The 22,292-nt window shown below is 40.7% G+C and overlaps 1 protein-coding gene across 4 annotated transcripts in view; it reads right to left on the reverse strand.

The window, feature by feature from the left end:
- Positions 1–22,292, reverse strand: part of SLCO5A1 (solute carrier organic anion transporter family member 5A1) — a 243,107-nt gene that overhangs the window by 82,517 nt on the left and 138,298 nt on the right. For all 4 annotated transcript variants that reach the window (XR_004627811.1, XM_034668159.1, XM_034668160.1 and 1 more), the window contains one exon: positions 27–159. Coding sequence is in view for 3 of the 4 variants with exons in the window: in XM_034668159.1 (XP_034524050.1) it covers positions 27–159 (133 nt within the window). In the remaining variant the exon portion in view is untranslated. The remainder of the gene's footprint in view (positions 1–26; positions 160–22,292) is intronic.

Genomic DNA, 22,292 nt, shown 5'->3' on the forward strand with positions numbered 1-22,292 from the left:
TGAAAAATGCAGTAAGCAATTCTTACCAGTTTCCAATGAAACGAGGGTCATTCTGGTCAAGGTTAACAGGACTTCTGGGATCGACATAAAAACCAATAAGAAGTCCACCTAATAAATATCCCACTGCAGGACCAAGAGCTCCCATGACATACATGATGGCTGAGAAGACAGAAGGGGGACATGAAATACAGAAACACGTTACTGAAGTTTTAAGAGTTGTCTGATACCAGTCATACCACATATGTATGTCACAGACCCGGTTAACAGCATCCAAAAGCAAAGAACTTTAGAGATGTGTCTATATTTATATTTGGGTTTCAAATCATGCCCTTTATTTAGCTGCTGCCTGTTGTCCTTTTAGAACATTAGAATCATCTCTGGACAGCTTTTCAGTAGCTTCTGTTTTGTTTTTTAATGTAAGTGCTCGGGCCCCACCCCAGACCCACTAAATTTAAATTTCTGGAAGTGCTAGTTAATGAGGAGTCACTGGATGACTCAGAGAAGATAAAAGGTCGTCTCAAGGTTAAAAAATGAATAAATAAAAGGTCATCTCAAGAAGAAAAAGAAAAAAAGTAGTTGTCACTTGTCACAGCTGGAAGATTCCAACAGACTGAGGGAACTCAAGGCCAGATTCTGCCATGAAGCTGGATTTAATTGAGTTGCCAAAGATGCTTAAGCACCTCAAATCATGAATTTTTTCAAATCACCACTTTAGAATCAAAGAAGAGCGCACAATGCATTTGGTTTATTGCTAATTGAGGAGTCTTACTTAAAGATTAATAAATCTCCTTAAATGGCATCAGTGAAAAGATCCAAACAGATAGCACCAATCCACAGCTGAATTAGAAAATAATTTTTTAAAGCACATGACCAAGCAGGAGGAGAAGGGGTTGTGTCAATAGATCAGAAAGTTAAATAAATAAAATCTTTTTTTTTTTTTAAGAGGGGGTGCCTGGGTGGCTCAGTCGGTTAAGTGGCTGCCTTCAGCTCAGGTCATGATCCCGGGGTCCTGGGATCGAGCCCTGCATTGGGCTTCCCTGCTCAGGAAGGAGCCTGCTTCTCCCTTGGCCTGCTTCTCCCCCTTGTGCACTCTCTCTCTCAAATAAATTAATAAAATCTTTTTTAAAAAACAGATTAGAAAGTGTGTCATTCTATCCAAAAAGAAATTGGCCATCAAAATGGTCTTTAGCAAAAAATAACAATAAATTCAATGTCATTCTTTTATACTGTTTTCACTGCTGTAATATCAAATAAAAAATAATAATTTTGTCAAATTTTAAATTTTGAGATAGGATATGAAATTTCTTGAAAATCATAGCAAAAGCTGGAGTGTGTCTAACACTCCAAACCTACTTTTTTTTTCCTGTTAAAACTTACTTATTTGGGGAGAAATCTATAAACACTGTTAAGATACTCCTGTGTTCAAGGCATGACAAACTCAGGAGTTACATATTTCTCATTTCTACTGCCATCGTGCATTTAAACCACTGAATAAATAACGGGTTTGCCATACCCTTTAAATAGTACTATATTTACCAAAAAGCAAATTGAACTAATCAGAATAGCTTCACCTTAATTTATCTTCTGCACCTAAATAAACTTCGAATAAACTTGTACCTCCTGTTACTTATAACTACAGACAGTAATTTAACACCTGCTCTCACTTTTCACACTATTTCAAAAGAGAAAGCGCAGTGTTTATTTATTTTACAGAATCATCTGCTTATAACAATAAGACATTAGGTACTTTGACTTCTCCATCTGTGTTTGGAAATGGAGAATGGAGGGAAGCATAGCCACAAGTAATTGGTATTCTCTTGGAAGCACACTTTTTGGCGTTCTTTTGGAAGTGTGCTCTTAATAAAATAAAATCAGAATTCTGATAAATACCTTGTTAACCTCTCTGGTTATAACCTGAAACAGAACTCAAGAAGAAAAAGTGCTTTTTCAGTCCCAGGTTTTCCCATATGCATATGAAGATAAAATTTATGTTTACACCTCCAGGCAAACCAGCACCATTTACAACTTAAAACTGTAATGAGGCCAAAATGTGACATGAATCATCTTCCCAAAATAGTTCTTTTGGCATGAAAGGGACTGTCTTACAAACACAGACAGGGAAAAGGGTATTTCCGCCATACTGTTTATGCCTGGGGCACTTGAGTGCAGCCTCTCGGAACGCCAAGCATCAGCGTGCACGATGGCTGCTGGCAAGACCTCGCGATTACACAGCGCATGGAAAACCAATTAAATACCATTCACCAAAAAACCTTAACTACTTTACAAAATACGGAGAAAAGATTTTTTAAATGCAGCTATGTAATCAGAAGAAAAATATTTGTAATATAGAGCAAACACTGAGGCCAACTGAATCATTCTCATAAAGAGGTACATACATATACCTATATAATTGTACTATATATGAGGCTACGTATAGTGGCATAACTACACTACATATGCTATATCTATAAATCAGCAAATATACAACACTATAGAGAATCATTCTGGCCACTGAGCTAACATTTATCAATCGATTAACCAATGGCACTCATTCAGAACATATTAGAGGGGCAGATTGTTGATGCAAATTTGTATTACTCACCCCCCCAGTCCAAAATTCCCGATCTCTCTTTCTCTCTCTCTCTCTCTCTCTCTCACACACACACACACACACTGCTTTAAAAAAGTCTAAACTGCTCTGGAGTTCAAGGGTGGGCCAAGTTGGTCTCCTGCTGCCATTTCAATCTTAAAACCTACCGCCTGCCCCTCAGGGCTCCACTCAGACTGACTCTCCGAACAGGCCTGGGCAGAGCCACCTCCCTTCCCTTGAGGACCCACACTGCCCCCAGGCCTTCCTGTCTGTCTGAATCCTGCCCCTTCTTCAAGGCCCAACCGAGTCCAGCATTGCCCGTCCTCCCCTGAGTGGTCTCTGTCTCCTCAGAATCACTGTAGATGACATATAATCTATTCCAGTGTCCTCCACACCTTTTCATCATGCATCCCTATCAGTAAAAGGTTTCAAACATTTCCCCCCACAGTGTCCTTTTCTGTATAAATAATGCGTATTTACCACCAGCCTTATTCTCACAGCTCACACCTGATTTGTCAGTAAACCCTGCTGGTTCTACCATCAAATCATATCCAACCTGCAGCTCCTTCTCCGTGTCTTCACCTTGGCCCAAGCCACCAAGGTCACTCATCTGGAAAATTGCTCCAGGCCACAGTATCCCTGCAGTATCCCTGCTTCTGCCCTTCCCTCCCTACAACGCATTTTCAACACGGCAGACCTCACAATCCTCTAGAAACGCGAGCCACGTCATGTCACTTCTTGGCTCACACCCTCCAGTGGCTTCCCACCCCACTCGTAATAAAAGCCCAAATCCTTTTATGTGGCTACAAAGACCTGCCCCCACCCCGGCCCCACCTCCTAGTATCTCTCTGCTCCATCTTCTGTCCTTCTCGTCCGTTCACCCAGCTCCAGTCAAACTGACCTTTTCCCTCTTCTTCACCCTGCCAGGCACATTCCCATCTGACGGTGTCAGCACTCACTCTGTGTGGGTGTGGGTGCAACCCTCTTCCTCCGGGTAGCCTCATAGCACTCCCTTACTTCCTCCAGGCAGTAGGGACTTCAACACTCCCTTCTCACTGAGGCCTTGCTTGGCCATCCTATCTAAAAATTTAAAACTTTTTCCCCAATTCTTCCCACTCTTTCTCTGCTTTCTTTTTCTCCTTAGCGTATGTTGGTACCCAACACACTCCCTATCTCCTTTGTTCATCTTGTGTGTTACCGGTCCTCCTCAATGAGAACATAAGCTCCAGGAGGACAGGGATCTTGCCGGTGGTGTTCACTGACAGTAGTGTAGGCCGCTCGACCCACTTGGCTCCCACTTTCCATTACCTTCATCACTCCCAGTCAGTCCGTGAACATGCTGCTGTCATTAACAACAGATGTCAGTGATAAAGGTCGTCTTCACTGTGTATCAGCTCTTGAGCTCGTAGCCAGACACTATCAGGTGGATAGTTCCATGTTCTTTGACGGTGTGCCACCAGAACCGAGTACACCATCACTGGTTTTCTCTCACGATGAGCTTACACTGGGAGTCCAGGCTATCCAGTGAACGAGCCATAGAAATAGAACTAGAAGTTCCGAGTTTCAAGAGTGGTCTAATTTCAGTCATACCGCAGATCTATGTCACAGTTAAACCCAGTTAACAGCATCCCAAAACAAAGAACTTAGAGATCGTGTCTGTATTTATACTTGGGTTTCGAATCATGCCCTTTATTTAGGGGCTGCTGTTGTCCTTTAGGACATCAGACTCATCTGGAGAATTTTTTGCACCCCAAAGGACTGTCCTACCTCCCGCCTGGATTGTACACAATTGAGCTTCCTACGGCTTTGAGAACCCCGGACCATTCCATTCATTTGAAATTGAGTACGCCTTGCTCTTCATTTCTACTTCTTCCTCCAAATGTTTGTCTCTTATCTTTTGAAGCAGCTCTTCATCCTCGACAGCGGGATCCATATCGTATACAGTACTATGCAGTGGTTAAATCCCAGACTACAAGCTCCTCGGTTCGAACCCCCGCTTCCATTATGTATATAAAGCGCTTAGCATATAACAAACATAAAGAAATATTAGTTGCATTTTTATATGTTGAATGATCACCTATTCATTCTCTAACAAGTATTATTAAATATTAATTTTGGATAGGCCAAACACATCCATTATTTAACAGAAGGCATACTTATCTTTATATTATCTTAATAAATTATCTTTTCTGGAATCACTATTTTTGATCCAGGAGTTAGTTTTGATAATGGCCCGGGCAGATGGGAGTGGGAAAAGAGAACATGCAGGTCTTTCTTTCCTCACACAAAGGCCAGTATAGACCATCTTCCTGAAGCTGAGAATGTGCCTGTGGTTATTATTCTTTTTTTCAACCTTTAGGTTTTTTTCTAATGATTACAAAATATAATATGAATTCCTTGTAGAGAAAACTCTCAAGAGCACAAAAACTTTTTTTAAAAAGATCACCAACAATCCCTACCATCCAGATAATGATGATAATGATAGTAATAAATACTTTTTACTATGCATACACTGTGTAAGTTTTTTTAAGTAGCTGGAATTATACAGTAGTTATTGTTCTGTATTATGTTTCCCCATAATACCACAAACATTTCTTATGTCAATAAATTCTCCTGGAACATTTGTTATGGCTAAATGGTGTGTTATCATGTGGCTATGACATACTTCCTTTAATAATACCTTACTGGTACCAGCTATCCTATCACCAGTATCTGATTGGGGCTATTCTGAAGATTGTATCAACCCTTTGTTATTACATATGATGCACAGATCTAGACCCTAACCTGAGGATTACAACCCCCCACCCCAAACCCAACTCAGCCGGCGAGCTTCTGTAGAGCAAAGGAGCCACTATTAAATGAAGGGGGCCTAGGGGCACCTGGATGGCCCAGTCAGGTAAGCATCTGCCTTTGGCTCAGGTCATAATCCCAGGGTCCTGGGATCAAGCCCTTGTTGGGGGGGGGGGGTCAATGCTCAGTGGGGAGTCTGCTTCTTTTCCTCCGTCCCTCCACCCCCCATGCACACTCTCTCTCAAATAAATAAATAGCATCCTTAAAAATAAAAAATAAATAAATGAAGGGGCCGGTGGGGCCGGCTCTTGGCCTTCACCTTGGACATCACGGTCAGTTTGACAAAGAAACCACCTTTGAGGACGGCTGACCCACCAACAACTTAGTAACTGTTTCCTCTCCTGCTTCCAGCACGGGAATCCTGCACTTAACTTTCCCCAAGTTGTTTTACCTTTAGACCTTCCGTTTTAGTTTTCTTCCTAAATTATTTTTCACCCTATTTTGTGATCATTTATGCTTCTATACATTAAAGCACATTAACTTCTATTTTTAAATCCATTTACCTTCACATTTTTAACTTTTCTCCTCCTGTAGATTCAACCTTTATTCTCATATAATACCTCTTTTTACTTTTACGTCATAAAGTTTTTAGCTGCTGCTCTCTTACTTTACTTTGTAATGCATTTTATCTTTTTAAAAACACTTTTCAGGGGCGCCTGGGTTGCTCAGTCGTTAAGCGTCTGCCTTCGGCTCAGAGTGTGGTCCTGGAGTCCTGGGATCGAGCCCCACGTCAGGCTCCTCTGCTGGGAGCCTGCTTCTTCCTCTCCCAATCCCACTGCCTATGTTCCCTCTCTCGCTGGCTGTCTCTCTCTCTGTCAAATAAATAATAAATAAAATCTTTAAAAAATATATAAATAAAATAAAATAAAAACACTTTTCATAAGAATTTCGATCTAAAATTAACTATCAAGTTTTTCTTTCAAATTATTTCTTACCTTCTATTTCTCATACCTTAAGTAAGTTTACTTACGTTTTAGCCCTAATTATATTAGGTTAATTTTTTTGAAGATTTTATTTATTTATTTATTTATTTATTTGAGATAGAGCAAGAATGAGAGAGAGAGAGAACGTGCACACAAGCAGGGGGAGGGACAGAAGGAGAGGGAGAAGCAGACTCCATGCTGAGCAGGGAGTCCCACTCAGGGCTCAATCCCAGGACCCCGGGATCATGACCCGAGCCAAAGGCAGATGCTTAACCAACTGAGCCACCCAGGTTCCCCTAGGCTAATATTTTATTTTTATGAACTCCCTTGATTTTAAACTTTGAATCTTTGTTATACTCCTGAATTTTATGTTCTTTTTCATGTTCACAGCTTTCTCTTTCCTATCCTTCTGACAACACCTTCTTTTAACAGTCTTTGTTTCTCTTAGTCTTCTCTTTTTCTTGTTTTGTGACCAGTTTGGGTAAGAGCTCACTAGAAGCTGTGCCTGGCCTCACTGCTCATCCAGGCCCATCTCCACTGTCTCTGTAGTCCTGCTCTGCTGCCCTGCATGGCTTTTCCAGCCAGTTAAAGATGGTAGTTTGAGAAACTGAGGGTTAATTCTCCCCTGGGCTCAAGGCTCACTTTGCACGTGGCATATCTAATTAGCCGGACTCCATGACTGCTGCCTCACAGGAGCCAGTCATGACAAAATGTGAGTTCTAAACCCCAGGTCTCTGATGAATAAGCACTGACTCTAAAACCAGCCAGTCCCACAAAATGAAACAAACATGCCAGAGAGCTCTTCCTCATCCAGCTGCAGCCTGGCCTGGGGAGGGTCCCATGGGTTGACCTTCCCAATGGCTACTCGGAGAGAGGAGGCATAACACCACCCACAGAGCTCGCCTGCACCTGTTTCATCCCTTCTTGAAGCTGACACCTCCATTTCTGGCAGAGTTCAAAGACACTCCTCCTTCCTTATCACAAAAGCCCAAATTGACTGCATTGGTTTTATCTCAAATAGGGTTATTCTGGGGGGTCAGCAGCAACCAGGGAAACAGCTCTCTGTGCTCTACAGAATCCATGCTGAGTAACTTAACCTGCTTCTGAATCACAAGCAATGATTCCAGAACTCCTAATAGTGACCAGCCACCCATGAGCCCTGCTGGACTGCGGAAACCAGGGGCCAAACCAAAATCAGCAAAGACCCTTGTATCACAGATCATGAGAGTCACCTCCTTCCTAGCCTCAACCCCAAGTGGTGAGTAGGGCTCCACATTGCCAGATCAGAGGTCACTCACTCACCCCAGGTGCTCTGTGACGCCAGGCCCTGGGACAAGGAGGGGGCACGGCAAAGGTGCATAAGAGGGATGCATAGTCCTCCAGAAGAGGAAAGGTAACACCAACCATGATTCAAAACTCCGTAAGTGTAACAAGCACCAGCAATATGCCATGGACCATGGGAGAGGAATGATTAACTTGCTGAGGAGGAAGGACAGAGAAGGCTTTCGGGAAAAGATGACTTTTGACATAAGGTTGCAAAAATGGGGAATAAAGGACAGTAGAGGCTGAGGGGCCCATGTGGGCAAAAGTGTGCAAGTTTGGAAGTGCATGGCCTGTTCAGGGAATTACAAGTGATCTTGACCTGGAGGTGCAACTGCTTCCGAGAAGAGGGACCACCACTGACTCTCCCCTAGTCCCATCCAGGGGTCTAGGGACCCAGCCTCGTGCAGGCTGCCCAGCTGCTCTTCTCTGAGGACAGTGAGGATGGATGGCAGCATTGCACCAGCTTCCCCTACCAGTCAGTGGCATTTAGAAATGCTTTTGCTGTTGTTTTTCACATGGCAGTAGAGGAACAAGTCACTTCCACTGTGCATGCGATTGAGGGCAGGCCCTGACATCCAGAATGGAAGTAGAGCACTGGTCCTTGGGCTCACCTGAGCGCTTGATTGCCTTCCCCATTCGCCTTTCCTCCCTCTCTCCTTCTATATCAGTCACTAGAATGTAGTCAGAAGTCCCAGCCACCATGTTACTGCCAAAGGCCTCTCCTTCCACCTCATTCAGCTGTCCCTAGCTCTTGGGAGATTTAAAAAACTCCCGTTCTCACTCATTCTCTTCATTTATGGGCAGAATTCAATTGGGTGGACATCTTTTCTATCTGTTCAGTTTCTATGTTCAGTTTCTATGCCCTCTTGTCTTGGCAAAAGCAATTCCATTTTCCTTTAAGAACCACCCACCCTTCACTGCACAGCCTCAATGGCCTGTCATCCATGGGGCCCTGTCCTCCATGATTCATTGGTCACCAGGTGACCAACCCAGGCCAATCAAATGTTCTTCTCCCACATACCATGTGGCTCACTACTTACCTCTTCAGATCTATATTCAAATATCATTCCTCAGAGAAGCCATAGCTCACCACATATCTAAACATGGCACCCCCCATGTCCCCCACCCCTCACTCTTTATCACTTTGCCCTGCTGGGGTTTTCATTATGGCAAATACCACCAAATACCAACAATTACATTTGTTTGTTTGCTTATTCTCTGTCTCTCCTGCTGGAATGTCAGTTCCATGAGAACAAGGGCCTTTTTGTCACTGATGTCTTATCGATGCCTGAACACTGCTGACCATAAGCACTAACAAATATTGCTGAACAGAGAAGGGATGAAGACATGGACTTCCAATCTTGAGTGAAGTATCAAGAGCAACTGAAGTGGGTTTTTTCTTGCAACATGACCTTAAAGAATCATCCATTGGTTCCTGTTCCCTTAGACCCCTGGGGCTGTGCTGTCTTTGCGAGCCATCCCTACCCACCTTCCCCATAACGTCCTTGGTTTGACAGAGCTGGCTCCTGTGATTTACAGCCACACAGTCTTGATTCTTATTCCCAAAACAGCTCCAGACTTGACCCTTACTTCTGCCAGGCTCTCCACGGTTAACACCCACCCCAGCTGGGTTTCCCCAGTTCTCAGAGCCTCATTGCAATTGGCCTGGATTGGCTGTGCCCTCATTTGAACTTGGTGTCTAATTAATCAGCCCTGCTCCATGTTGCTCCCCACTTCCCACTTTTCACCACTCGCTGTCCACCACTTCCCCCACATTCCCTCTGGCACAGGACCCACTTTCTCAGCTGCTGTACATGGCCAGTAAATGCTGCCGAGAACTGATGATGACAGGGTTTTGGGTTACAAGTGTAATTTAGGCTCAGTCCCAGGACCTGGGATTCACCCAGGATGGTCCCACGGAGAAACATATTGCATGCATGCCGATTAAACCCAGTCTAGGACATAGTGATAGGAGGTCACCCTTTTGAATATAGTTTGGTGGCACAACTGGTGCAGATAAGATGAGGACATGAAAAGCAATCCACACTTTACTGTGGTATCACAGCAAGGACACCAACTCACATTCAACTTGCACAATGTCTTGAAAATTAGCCAAAGTACTTCACAGCACCAGTGCACCATATTTAAAGAAAATAGTCCCTCGCTCGTTCCTTCCACTCACAAGCACAGGCAGATAAGAGACCTCTGATCTCGGTTATTTGGAACAGCAATTTTTTTCTCTTTTAAGTGATTCAGTTATTTTGACACAGGCCTGACAGTAAAAAAAAAAACAGCTGCCACAGCAGTCAGGGAATAGTCTATCACTTTGCTAAAACATCCAGAGAGCATTTAGGTCACAAATGAGAAGGAGGAAGCATTTAAGTAGATTCGGAGTGGTTTTTCCTTGCTACCATAGCAAGCAATAGTTGGTTTAAATTCACTATCTCCCTTTAAAAAAAGACTGTCTACAGAAAAGCTACCAGAATCAATAAGTGGATATAAAAAAGTTGCATGATACAAAATCAGTATTTTTAAAATCATATTTCTATATGCAGGTAACAGTCAGAAACAAATGCCATTTACAATAGAATCATAAAATATAAAATACTTGGAAATAAATCTGACAAAATATAGGAAACACCTATACACTAAAAATGACAAAACACTGCTAAAAAATTAAAGACGATCTAAATTAATAGACATATGCCTTGTTTGTGGGTCAAAGGACCCAATATTGTTAAGGTACCAATTTTCCCAACATGGATTGATATATTCTACCCAATTCCAAACAAAATCCCAGCAGACTTTTTTGTAGAATTGACAAACTGAATCTAAAAGTCAAAGAACATATGGAAATGCAAAGGACATAGATGAGCCAAACAATTTTGAGAGCAAAGTTAGAATACTAAAACTACTTGATTTCAAGATTTATAAAGATACTGTAATCAAGACAATGTGGTACTGGCTTAAAGACAGACAAGCAGATCAGTGAAATATAAAAGGACGCCCAAAAATCAATCAATCCATTAATTAATTAATTACAAATAAAAAGGAAAACCCAGAAACAAAACCACACAGGCAAAAGGACAAGTGACTTGTGACAGGGGTAAAAAAAGTAATTCAGTGCAAAAAGTAGTCTTTTCAACAAATGGTGCTGAAATCCATTAGATATCCATACATAAATTAACTCAAAATGAAGCATAGACCTAAATGTAAAACCTAAAACTATAAAACTTCTAGGAGAAAACAACTGAGGAAAACATTTTTCAACAGATAGTTTACCAAGGAAGATCTATGAATAGCAAAAAAGCACATGAAAGATGGTTAGCATCACGAGTCATTGGGGAAGTGCCAATTAAAACCACAAGGAGATACCACTAAAAGCCCTATTCAAATGGTTAAAATTTAAAAGACAAATTATACCAGGTATTGGTAAGGTTGTGAAGCAGCTAGAACTCCCCTACACTGCTGACGTGCAATGGAATATTTTACAGTCACTCAGGAAAACAGCTCGACAGTGTCTGAAGGAGTTAAACATATACCTATCATGCAATTCAAACATTTCACTCTGAGTACTTTCACAAGAGAAATGAAAGTATATGTCCATACAGAGGGTTATGTACAAATATTCCTAGCAGCTTTATTTGAAGAAGCAAAAAAAACTGAAAACAACCAAAACGTCCATCAAGAAGTGAATGAAATGGTGACTAACAAAATAAATAAATAAATAAATAAATAAATAAATAAATGAATAAATAAATAAGAGGTGAATTTTTTAAAAAAGTGAATGGATAAACAAATTGTGGTATATTCATACAATGGAATACTATTTAGCATTACAAAGGAATGAACTATTGATACATGCTAAAACATGGATAAATCTCAAAACAATTATGCTAAGTGAGAGAAAGCAGACATAAAAGAGTACATACTGTGTGGTCCAATTTGTAAAATTCTAAAAAATGCAAACTAATCTAAAGTAATAAAAAAGCAGTCTGTGGTGACCTGGGGGTGGGAGGAGGCCAAGCAGAAGGGAGGGACTACCTTGCAAGAGGCTCAAGGAAGATTTGACAATGTTGGATATGTTCGTAGTCTCAATTGTGATGACAGTTTCATGGCTGTGTGTGTGTGTGTGTGTGTGTGTGTGTGAAACCTTATCAAATCATATACTTTAATTATGTGCAGTTTGTTTCATGTCCATTTTACCTCAGTATAAAAAAAAGGACAACTGTTCTAAAACTGGGTTCTGGGGACGCCTGGGTGGCTCAGTCGGTTAAGCGTCTGCCTTCGTTCGGCTCAGGTCATGATCCCAGGGTCCTGGGATTGGGTCCACATCAGGCTCCTTGCTCAGCGGGGAGCCTACTTCTCCCTCTGCCTGCCACTCCCCCTGCTTGTGCTCTCTCTCTCTCTCTTTCTGACAAATAAATGAATAAAATCTTAAAAAAATAAAAAAATAAAAGTGGGTTCTGGTGATGGTTGCGTAATTCTGTAAAATTACTAAAAATCATTGAATTATACACTTCAAGTGGGTGAATTTTATGGTTTGTAAATTACGCATCGAAGAGCCATAAAAAAGACTAGAATGGAACATATCCTGTATTGAACGTTGTTAACTTGGGGTGGTGAAATTACAATGGGTTTTTTGGTGTTTTCCTTATAACTTTCCAAAAGTTTAGTCAGCAAAAAAAAAATTTAACATATCTTCTGGAATGAGTACTTTTATCTCTTTCGGGTACTAATACTCATCAAATATATCATCTTTTTGTCAATTTATGATAAATATTTTTTTTAGACTTGAAGGAAGTCTTTACAGGGTCATGGGCTTATTTTCTTTGTTCTTGTATCTACAGCAACTCCTGTGGAGGCAGCGAACACAGAGTCGGCTCTCAGCAAACCCCCAGTGCGCGAGGACACAATATTTGTAAAGCAGTACCCCAATTTTCTTAAGATTGATCTGCCCAGGGTGCCTGGGTGGCTCAGTCGTTGGGCATCTGCCTTCGGCTCTGGGATCGCGTCCTGCGTTGGGCTCTCTGCTTCTCCCTCTGCCCCTCCCCCCACTAGTTCTCTCACTCTCTCTCTTAAAAAAAAAAAAAAGATTGACCTGCCCAATACTCCATGATGACTCTTCCCAGACTAACTTTAAATCAGGGGTTGACAAATGACCTGCCAAACTCCATAAAACTGGACTGGAACACAGCGACATGCATTTGTGGACATATTTGTGTGACTACTTTCATCACAGCAACAGAGTTGAGTAGTTGCTACAAAGAGAGTATGGTCCTCAGACTAAAATATTTACCAGAGCAAGCCCTTTATATAAGAACAAGTTTGCCAACCCTTGTAATAAATAATGACAGTTATTTACTGCATACTTACTGTTTCAAATATCAGCTAAATGTTTGCACACATTATTTCTTTTAATTTTCACCTCTTACAGGTAGTTATAATTATCTAAGCTATGGTTATAACTCACAGAGGTATGGGTGGGTTTTTGTTTAAATGAATATCTGGAAAAGTCACTCTTTTACAAGTTTTATTTCTAACAACTTATATAGATTAAAATAAATGTAGAAGAAATATTTGTACGAAAAAATTCATTTGTAAAGTTAATTTTTCCAGAATTGGCAGTTTTTCAAAGATTCCATTTATAAGAGTATATCCCCAAGTAATTGCTGAACTACAATCCACCAGGAAGTAAAATGATATCATAGCTATTGTTTATTGACAATCTTCTGTAAACTACACTTGGTACTTAATATCTTTTGTAACTCTTGTTTGCCATTCAACACTAACAGCTTTCTGGGAAAAGAATATTGTCATTCCCAATTTACAGATGAGAAAGCTGAGTCCCTGAGAAGTTAAGAAGATCCTCAATTACTAAGTGGTAGAACCAAATTATAATTTGGCTCTATCTAAAACCAAAGACTAAATCTAAAACCAAAGACTACTCTTTTTCCATTTACGGACACATGTCTCTAAAATACAAAAGAAGTTTAATGGTAAGACGTATACAGGTCTCTACTACTGAAGAAATTAATCCCTTAAGAGCTGAAAATCTCAAAATATTTTTGGAACTGTTGATAGCAGCAGTCTTAAAAGCATTCTAAATGAAAGAGAAGTTCACTATTTAGATTTCCATCTCTAGTCTTATCACTAATTGGCTGCCATAAGGATGGCAGAGAAATGTACATTATATGAAAAGTACATTCCAAATATGTTGTTTGACATTTACTTCAATAATTACAGTGAAGACTCAGAAGAAGGTACCAGCTGTTAAGAGCAGATTAAATTTACCTCTGGGAAGAGTAATAAGTCACTGCCAGGAAGCACCTTCCAGGTAAACGGACAAAGGCATGACACACCTCCAGTTCGTTTTTAAGGCACTGGAAGAAGCATGATTCCCACAGGAAAGATTCGAGTCTAAAGCAACGCTCAGGCACAGGTGGAATGTCAAGTGCAAATGTTCCTCCAGTCGTTAACATCACCATGGTCATCTATTGGACTTCACAGGCATTCAAGTGATAGAAATGTTTTGGGACACCTTTAATATTATCTCCCTTTTCCCCCATTAATATATAGGAATTAGTTCTAGTACAGTAAGACTGCTTCCACCAGGGCTTATCACAAAGCTTAGTCATGTATTTGAAGAAGTGTTAGCAGTCAAAGTCTACAGCCACTGACCGCAGAACTATTACTGAAAGGTAACACTGGGCATTTATTACACGTGAGATACTGTGCTAAATGCCTTTATATGTATCTCGCACTTCATATTCACAGCAACCTTATGAGGTACCATTATTGTCCTAATTTAGGGCATTTTCCTTTGTAGTCACCTCCCTGATGAAATAACACAATCAATTCACCCAAATTAAAAAATAGGTAATCCCTGCCCTTTGTTATCTAACAATAACAAAGATAATCTACAAATACAAGCAGATTACCAAGTTAACACACGTAAACATTTTATGTTTCTTCTATCACACAACATTTGGAGTAGTAGAATAAATTCTCATTTGGAAAGCTAGTCTATAGTCTGCTTTTGTAAGAGAAATATGGCAGGGGCGCCTGGGTGGCTCGGTTGGTTAAACGTCCAATTCTTGACTTCAGCTCAGGATCTCAGGGTCACAAGATTGAGCCTCGCCTTTGGCTCTGAGCTGAGCGTGGAGCCTGCTTAAGATTCTCTCTCTCTCCTTCTCCCTCTGCCCCTCTTCACCCCCCCACCACCCACTCGCTCTCACTCACTCTCTCTCTCTAAGGAAGGAAGGAAGGACAGAAGGAAGAGAGGAGGATGGAAAATGACTGACCTAATACCAGGTGTTTTGTTTTAAAATAAACAGTATTGCTCAATGTCCTGGGGGCAATTATGATTCAAGTCAATATTTGAGTGGTTCATAAGAGTACTGGCTTTAGCATCAGATGTCTGTGTAGGTCTCAATCAGGGACTGGCTCCATGAATTTAGACAAGACACTTAATCCTGCTAGACATGCTTCCTCATCTATAAATAGGGGATCATAATTTATCTACTTCTGAGAGTTATTGAGGGGATAAATGAGATAATGCACATAAAACCCTTAACACTTACTAAGTGCTCAATGTCAGAGATAACAATTATCATTATTACTTCTATTATTATATCTAACTTCATAGTTAAAATTATGATTCTGAGACAATATAGGATTTTAAAGTAACTTCAGAGCCACCAAAGGATGACAATATTCTACTCAGTATTATTTTAGTGTTAAGTGTATTTTATTGTTTCCAAAGTCTTCCCATACAGAATTCACAAATCTTGTGATCAGGTCATCAGAATATTCAATTACTCAAAACACCTTACTCCCTCATTGTTAACCGATTGTTACTCAGTGAAATTATATTGTATGAAATATCTGGTGCTAAAATTATGAGTGATAAGAGGGCCATGCCCCTTCCTAAAAAGAGTTTATAGGGAACTCTTTCTTGAACAAAACAAGAAAAGATAATTACCAACATAAGACATTCTATGGCAAGTGCTAAATTGTGATTCCAATAAGGACGATGAGAAAAGGAGAGAGAGAAATGGAAGAAGAAAACTAATACTACTAAGTGCCTCCTCTGTGCTTCTTAAACTCAACAGCTAATTTTCCCAAGAAAATACCTGGAAGATGAATTTAATTAGTTCCCACTTCACAGAAGGATTCTGACCTGGGAAATGTTAAGGAATATAATCAAGTCACAAAACTAGTAAAGAGAAGATTCAAGCCCGAGTCTGTGTGACTCCAGAGTCCAAACCCTTACACCACAGCACGTAGGCTCCAATGTGATTTAAATGAGGCCACAGATTAAATCTTACTCGATACCCAATGAATATCAAAATCAAATCATTCTTTTAAAAATCAAATTGTCATTAGTGTTCTCCCAAAAGAAAGATATTAATTTATACATCAGCCAAATAATGCATAAGAAATCTCAATAGTAAGTCCTAATCTTTAAAAAGAAAATCCTGAATTGTCATTGGAGCTATTACGATTTTCAGAGCAAAGTTACCTTAGAGATGCTTTCATGAATTTACTATGTTAAATTTTCAAATTTACTCACATGCTTTGGCAAGTTTTCAAGGACATTTCTAGAGTAATCTCATCACTTATGGAGCCTTAATTCTGAGACCTGACTAGAGATAATATAGCTATTATGTAATATTTAATAGTTCAAAATGAGAAATTAATATACTTCTAAAAATACCAAAGAAACTAGTATATAAAAATGTCAACTGTGATCATCAAATATTGCTTTGAGTTCTAATTCTCTCATGCTCGTCCTAAGGCTTCTGCATTTTTTATCAGGGATGGTCTGAGTAAATAACATCACTTGATATATGGCAACTCTTTTTTATAGTTTAGCCCATTCTCAATGATACTGATTTATCACTCTCTTTTAAACCCATGAACCCATCCAATCTGTCAATTTTCAACTACTTTCAGGAAGTTCCAACAATAGGCAAATATGGTAAAGGAAAAACCAGATACTTCCTAAAAGCATTTTTAAAAATAAGATTTCTAAGTTGTGCCTAGTTAGCTTCAGTGCTTAAAGTATATTTAAGTAATATTATGTACCAAGTTTTCATAACTGTCTTGCAGCTTAGCCAATGGAGTTTTGGTAATGCTATTAATTAGTAAGAAAATTTAGAAATGATCAATTATTGACTCCCCTCAAGACAGTAAACTTTGCATGATTTAGCAAACACACACATATGCAAAACAAAGAAATGGAAAGCTAAGGCACATATCTGGTAATCTGGAACCCCTCAAAAAATCAACTTACCTAGAAGTATCTAGATAATTGAGGGAAAATGTTTATGTCAATATCTGAGGAAAGATAACTTAAGAATACTGTCATTACTCAAGTAGCCTACAAGAAAGTAAATAAAAGGCTTGACAACCTCAAGGAAATACTACTCGGTCTAAGAAAACAGTAAACAGTTAAGAATTCATTTCCTTGACTATCTATGATTTTGGAAGTAAGAGCAAACATTCGTTTAAAAATGTTAGTGGAGGGGTGCCTGCGTGGCTCAGTTGGTTAAGTGNAATTCATTTCCTTGACTATCTATGATTTTGGAAGTAAGAGCAAACATTCGTTTAAAAATGTTAGTGGAGGGGCGCCTGCGTGGCTCAGTTGGTTAAGTGTCCGACTCTTTTTTTTTTTTAAAGATTTTATTTATTTATTCGACAGAGATAGAGACAGCCAGCGAGAGAGGGAACACAAGCAGGGGGAGTGGGAGAGGAAGAAGCAGCCTCATAGCGGAAGAGCCTGATGTGGGGCTCGATCCCATAATGCCGGGATCACGCCCTGAGCCGAAGGCAGACGCTTAACCGCTGTGCCACCCAGGCGCCCCAAGTGTCTGACTCTTGATTTTGGCTCAGGTCATGACCTCATGCTAGTGAGATCAAGCCCCAAGTTGGGCTCTGAGCTCAGTGGAGAGTCTGCTTAAGATTCTCTCTCTCCCTCTCTCTCTGCCCCTCCCCCTGTTCACATTCTCTCTCTCTCTCTAAAATATAAATCTTTAAAATGTTAGTGGACCGGGGGGAATCTGGCTCACTCAGTCAGTAGAGCATGCAATGCTTGATCTCAGGGTAGTGAGTTCAAGCCCCACATCAAGAGTAGAGCTTAAAAAAAAGTAGATTGAAGTTGCAAAGCTGCCTCCATGGCAGGAGGCATGGGAACTCCTTCATAACACAGGGCTGAGCAGTTCTCCACCATGGATATGTCCTCATCTCTTCCCCAACTAATGTAGCCAACTCCCACACCAATACCCGAAGAATGAAATCAAAAAGAGCCTTATGTCATTTCAATTCATGACATCTAGCACTAGACACATCAACCTCTTCTTATGAAAAGTAACATTATTCTTTCTAATTTCTGATACAATGCTGATCAATCAAAATTCAGACCTATACATGCCCTAAATTGACATATCATTTCCCCCACTGTTAGTTGCAATGGTTAATTTTATGTGTCAAATTCACTAGGCTAAGCGATGCCCAGAGAGCTGGTAAAACATTATTTCTGGGTGTGTCTGTGAGGGCGTTTTCATAATATTAACATTTGAGTCAGTAGACCGAGTAAATAGGTCCACCCTCACTGGATGGGAGGACAAATTCTCTCTCTTTCTCCTTAAGCTGAAATGTCCACCCTTCCCTGCCCTTACACGTCAGAGCCCCTGGATCTCAGGCCTTCGGACTTTAGGACTTAACACCAGCAGCCCCCAACGTGCCAGCCTCTCAGACTTGAACTGAATTATACCATCAGCTTGCCTGGCTTCTAGCTTGCAGACAGCAGATGAGGGACTTCTCGGCCTCCATAATCATGTAGGCTAATTCCTATAATAAATCTACCTACCTACCTACTTAGCTTCCTAGCTACCTATCTGCCTATTTTTTCTATCTATCTATCTATCATCTATCTATCTATCTATCTATCTATCTATCTATCTATCATCTATCTATCCCCTACTGGTTCTGTTTCTCTGAAGAGCACTAACACAGATTGGCTTCAAATCTCTAACTTTTTCCTTATGTCTCATGGATATTGTGATTGAGTCATATCCAGTCACTGACCTGAAAGCGCCTGTTAACTTCACAGACAGCCCTAGTCATCAGCATCTGATCTACTTACGTACCACCATAATTAATCAAGAGTGTCCGTGCTGGACAATAACATGAGCTCAGGCCCACAATCCCTCAGCCAAACCCTGGAGGCTGGTGGGATGCAGAATTAAGAATTCTTCACATTTTTCAAAAGTAAAAAGGTGAGTGATGCTGTCCATCAATGTAACTCCTCCCTGTGGAATCTAGAATGGCGCTCCAAAACCATGCACACTGATGTTTCGGCAACCAAATGAATGAATATTCACACTAAGTGCAATTTAAAAACTAGTCCCCAGGGCACCTGGGTGGTGCAGTCGTTAAGCGTCTGCCTTGGGCTCAGGGTGTGATCCTGGCGTTCTGGGATGAGTCCCACATCGGGCTCCTCCGCTGGGAGCCTGCTTCTTCCTCTCCCACTCCCCTGCTGTGTTCCCTCTCTCGCTGGCTGTCTCTCTGTCACATAAATAAATTTTTAAAAATCTTTAAAAAATAAATAAATAAAAACTAGTCCCCTATCCGATCAGGCCTGCTTTTGCCATGAAATGGGTTGCAAAACTAACTTTTGGATTTCAAAGTTTTTAACAGAATGAAGTAATACTAGAGTAGTGGGAGCAGTAGAAAATGTTTGCAATGGTTGTTACAAGAACTGGCATGTGAGAACAGACACCAGGTACCAGCTATGCACCCTCTCACTTAATCTCCCTGACAACTTCTATTATCTATTATCAGAACTACTATCAAGGGGGTGTTTTCCTCAAACTAAGTAAAAAAATTCCCTCCTAAATCCTGTGTTAAGCCTAATATTGTTATTAGCCCTTTATTTGGTTGGCCTTTTCTCTTTGAACATTACTTCGACCTCTCTTTGATTACAGGATTTTAATATCAATAGAGGCCTCCATGGCAAGTCTAGAGGTAGATTTGTTTTTAATGACATAATTTCAAATTATTTCAGTGCCTTCAGACAGCCACAGGACCAACCCTTAGGTTATTCACTAGTTCTGCCCTTTTGACCAAAATTATATGGTCAACAGTCATCCCTTAAAGGCAGCTTCGCTTCCTTCAGTAAATTTCTGTATGCTCATCTCATCATTCTGAAATTTGTGTTTATTCTGACTACCACTATAAGGAAAAACTTGGTTTAAAAAATAATAATAATAAAAGGCTATGAAAGGGCTCAAAGTGTTCCTATTCAATTAGACTCAGTCTAAAACTAGCATACAGAAACCTGTGCAAATCTCATTACCTGTCCTCAGCCATGGTCACCCTAAGCAGCTTAAGTGATCCAGTCTTCCTCTCTGTTCACTCCACGTTTACCCTAGTAATTTGGATTAGTTCTCATCCAGACCCTATCAGCTCAGCCTGAGAACTGCCGGCCTACATTACATCTTGTGGGATCGTCGTAAACATGAGGCTCCAAGAGTCAGAAACCTTGTAATATCTAAGACCAGAGTGATGGTGATAATAATCCCTTATACCTCCAACAAACAGTTCATCTAATAAGCCTGGTATAAACTGATTACACATGTAATTATCATTTTTAATATTCATTTAGCTCAAACAATGAATCAGATACTGTAACAATATAATGTATGATCATTTTATTCTTTAAATAAGATGCTTCCCTACCATGCTTCTTAATTACAAAACAAGGAAGGCATTCCAACTAAAATCACAGTCTTAGGAGAATCTAGAATTTTCTTCTCACAAATATGAAAGTCTTCACAGTAGCAAGTGTCTTAGTCTGGGTTCCGCCAGAGGCAGACCTTACGACAAGAATTTGAGGGCAAGTAGTTTAGTATGATTCTGGAAAACATACATACGGATTTTAGGGATAGCCTGCCAGTACAGACTCATCTAAATATTCTGAAATATCTCCAAATTTATATATTTATTTGCACACATATAATAATCTATTTCGGTTCTGTGTGTGTGTCCATCCCCCAAGAAATATGTTTTGTTTTTCCGCAGTAGAAATTGTTATGGGAAACAACACTGCCTCTTGCCCAGTGGGCCTTAGGCACCATATAACACAATCACCCTCTACCAAGATCTGGAAGGAATACACTGCACAGTTGTTGGCTTCTCTTCTGTCCATTTATTTTGCATTCTGTCAACAATTTTGACTTATACTGTCTAAAACAGAGTATGCAAGAAATAGTGCTGGTCATGTGACCAAAAGAAAAAAGAAAAAATGGGGTCCCTGGGTGGCTCAGTCATTGGGCGTCTGCCTTCGGTTCAGGGCGTGATCCTGGCGTTATGGGATCAGGCCCGCATCGGGCTCCTCCGCTGGGAGCCTGCTTCTTCCTCTCCCACTCCCCCTGCTTGTGATCCCTCTCTCTCTGTCTGTCAAGTAAATAAATAAAATCTTTAAGAAAAAAGAAGAAGAAAGAAAGAAAGAAAGAAAGAAAGAAAGAAAGAAAGAAAGAAAGAAAATAATAATAATAATAAAAACTAGAAGGAGAATCAGCCTGGACGTTAAAAGGCAAGTAGTTTCATCCTCTCTCTCTCTCTCTCTTTAAGTTTCATGTCTCTTGAGGGTCATCAAGGAAATGGTCAAGGACAGTGAGAGTGAAGATCAGCAGGCAAGTGAGATGGGTAAAGGATGCCCTTTGATATTCTGAGGGTGTCACAAACATAACTGCAGCTCAGGGACTCATCAATAACTAGGAAAGTGGGAACAAGACAGAACTAAGGCCAGAGGCAGCCATGACTGTAAGGAATTTGAAGGGAACAGAGAGCCTTTGCCAAAACTGCCATTAGATGACAGTGTATTCCCTTCAAATGTTACTAACATCATTTAGGGAAAAAAAGGAAAGTTAAGGGAAAAGAGCAAAGGGCTGGGTTTTCCTGTTCTGCAGGTCATCGAATGGTCCAGAGCTGAGCTCCCTGTCCCTGCCCCTCCATTCCCACTTCCCAGACAGTCTCCAACCACACCCACTTGCGCTTTCATTCCTTGCTTGCTTGGTCTCCGTCACTGCCAACCACCTGGGAAGTTCAGGGGTGTTTCGGGGCAGGTTTCAAAGAGGCAGAAACTAGAGGTGAGGACATGCACATAGCCAGCCAGCATTATCACTCTGTACAAAGGGAGAAATGGAATTTCAGAATCTCTTGCACAACCAGGATGGCAGCAGTCACAGTACAATGAGTAGGTGCTATCAATCCAGTACATGGACGCACTGAGTCAGGGGGTGTGTTAGCTCAGGGGCCGTAACAGTAGGCCACAACCGGCTGCCTTAAGCAACACACGTGCATTTTCCCATGGTTCCGGAGACTAGAAGTCCAAGATCAAGGTGCCAGCAGGATTGGATTCTGGTAAGACCTCTCTCCCTGGCTTTTCACTGTGTCTTCATGTGGACTTTCCTCTATGTCCACGTGGGGAGAGAGAGAGAAACTTCTGGTGTCGCGTCCTCTTAGAAGCTCACCAGTCCTATTGGATTAGGGCTTTACTCTTTTGACCTCGCTTAGCCTTAATAATCTCCATTAAGGGT

This window comes from Ailuropoda melanoleuca, chromosome 9 (assembly GCF_002007445.2).
Source record: "Ailuropoda melanoleuca isolate Jingjing chromosome 9, ASM200744v2, whole genome shotgun sequence".
NCBI lineage: Eukaryota > Metazoa > Chordata > Mammalia > Carnivora > Ursidae > Ailuropoda > Ailuropoda melanoleuca.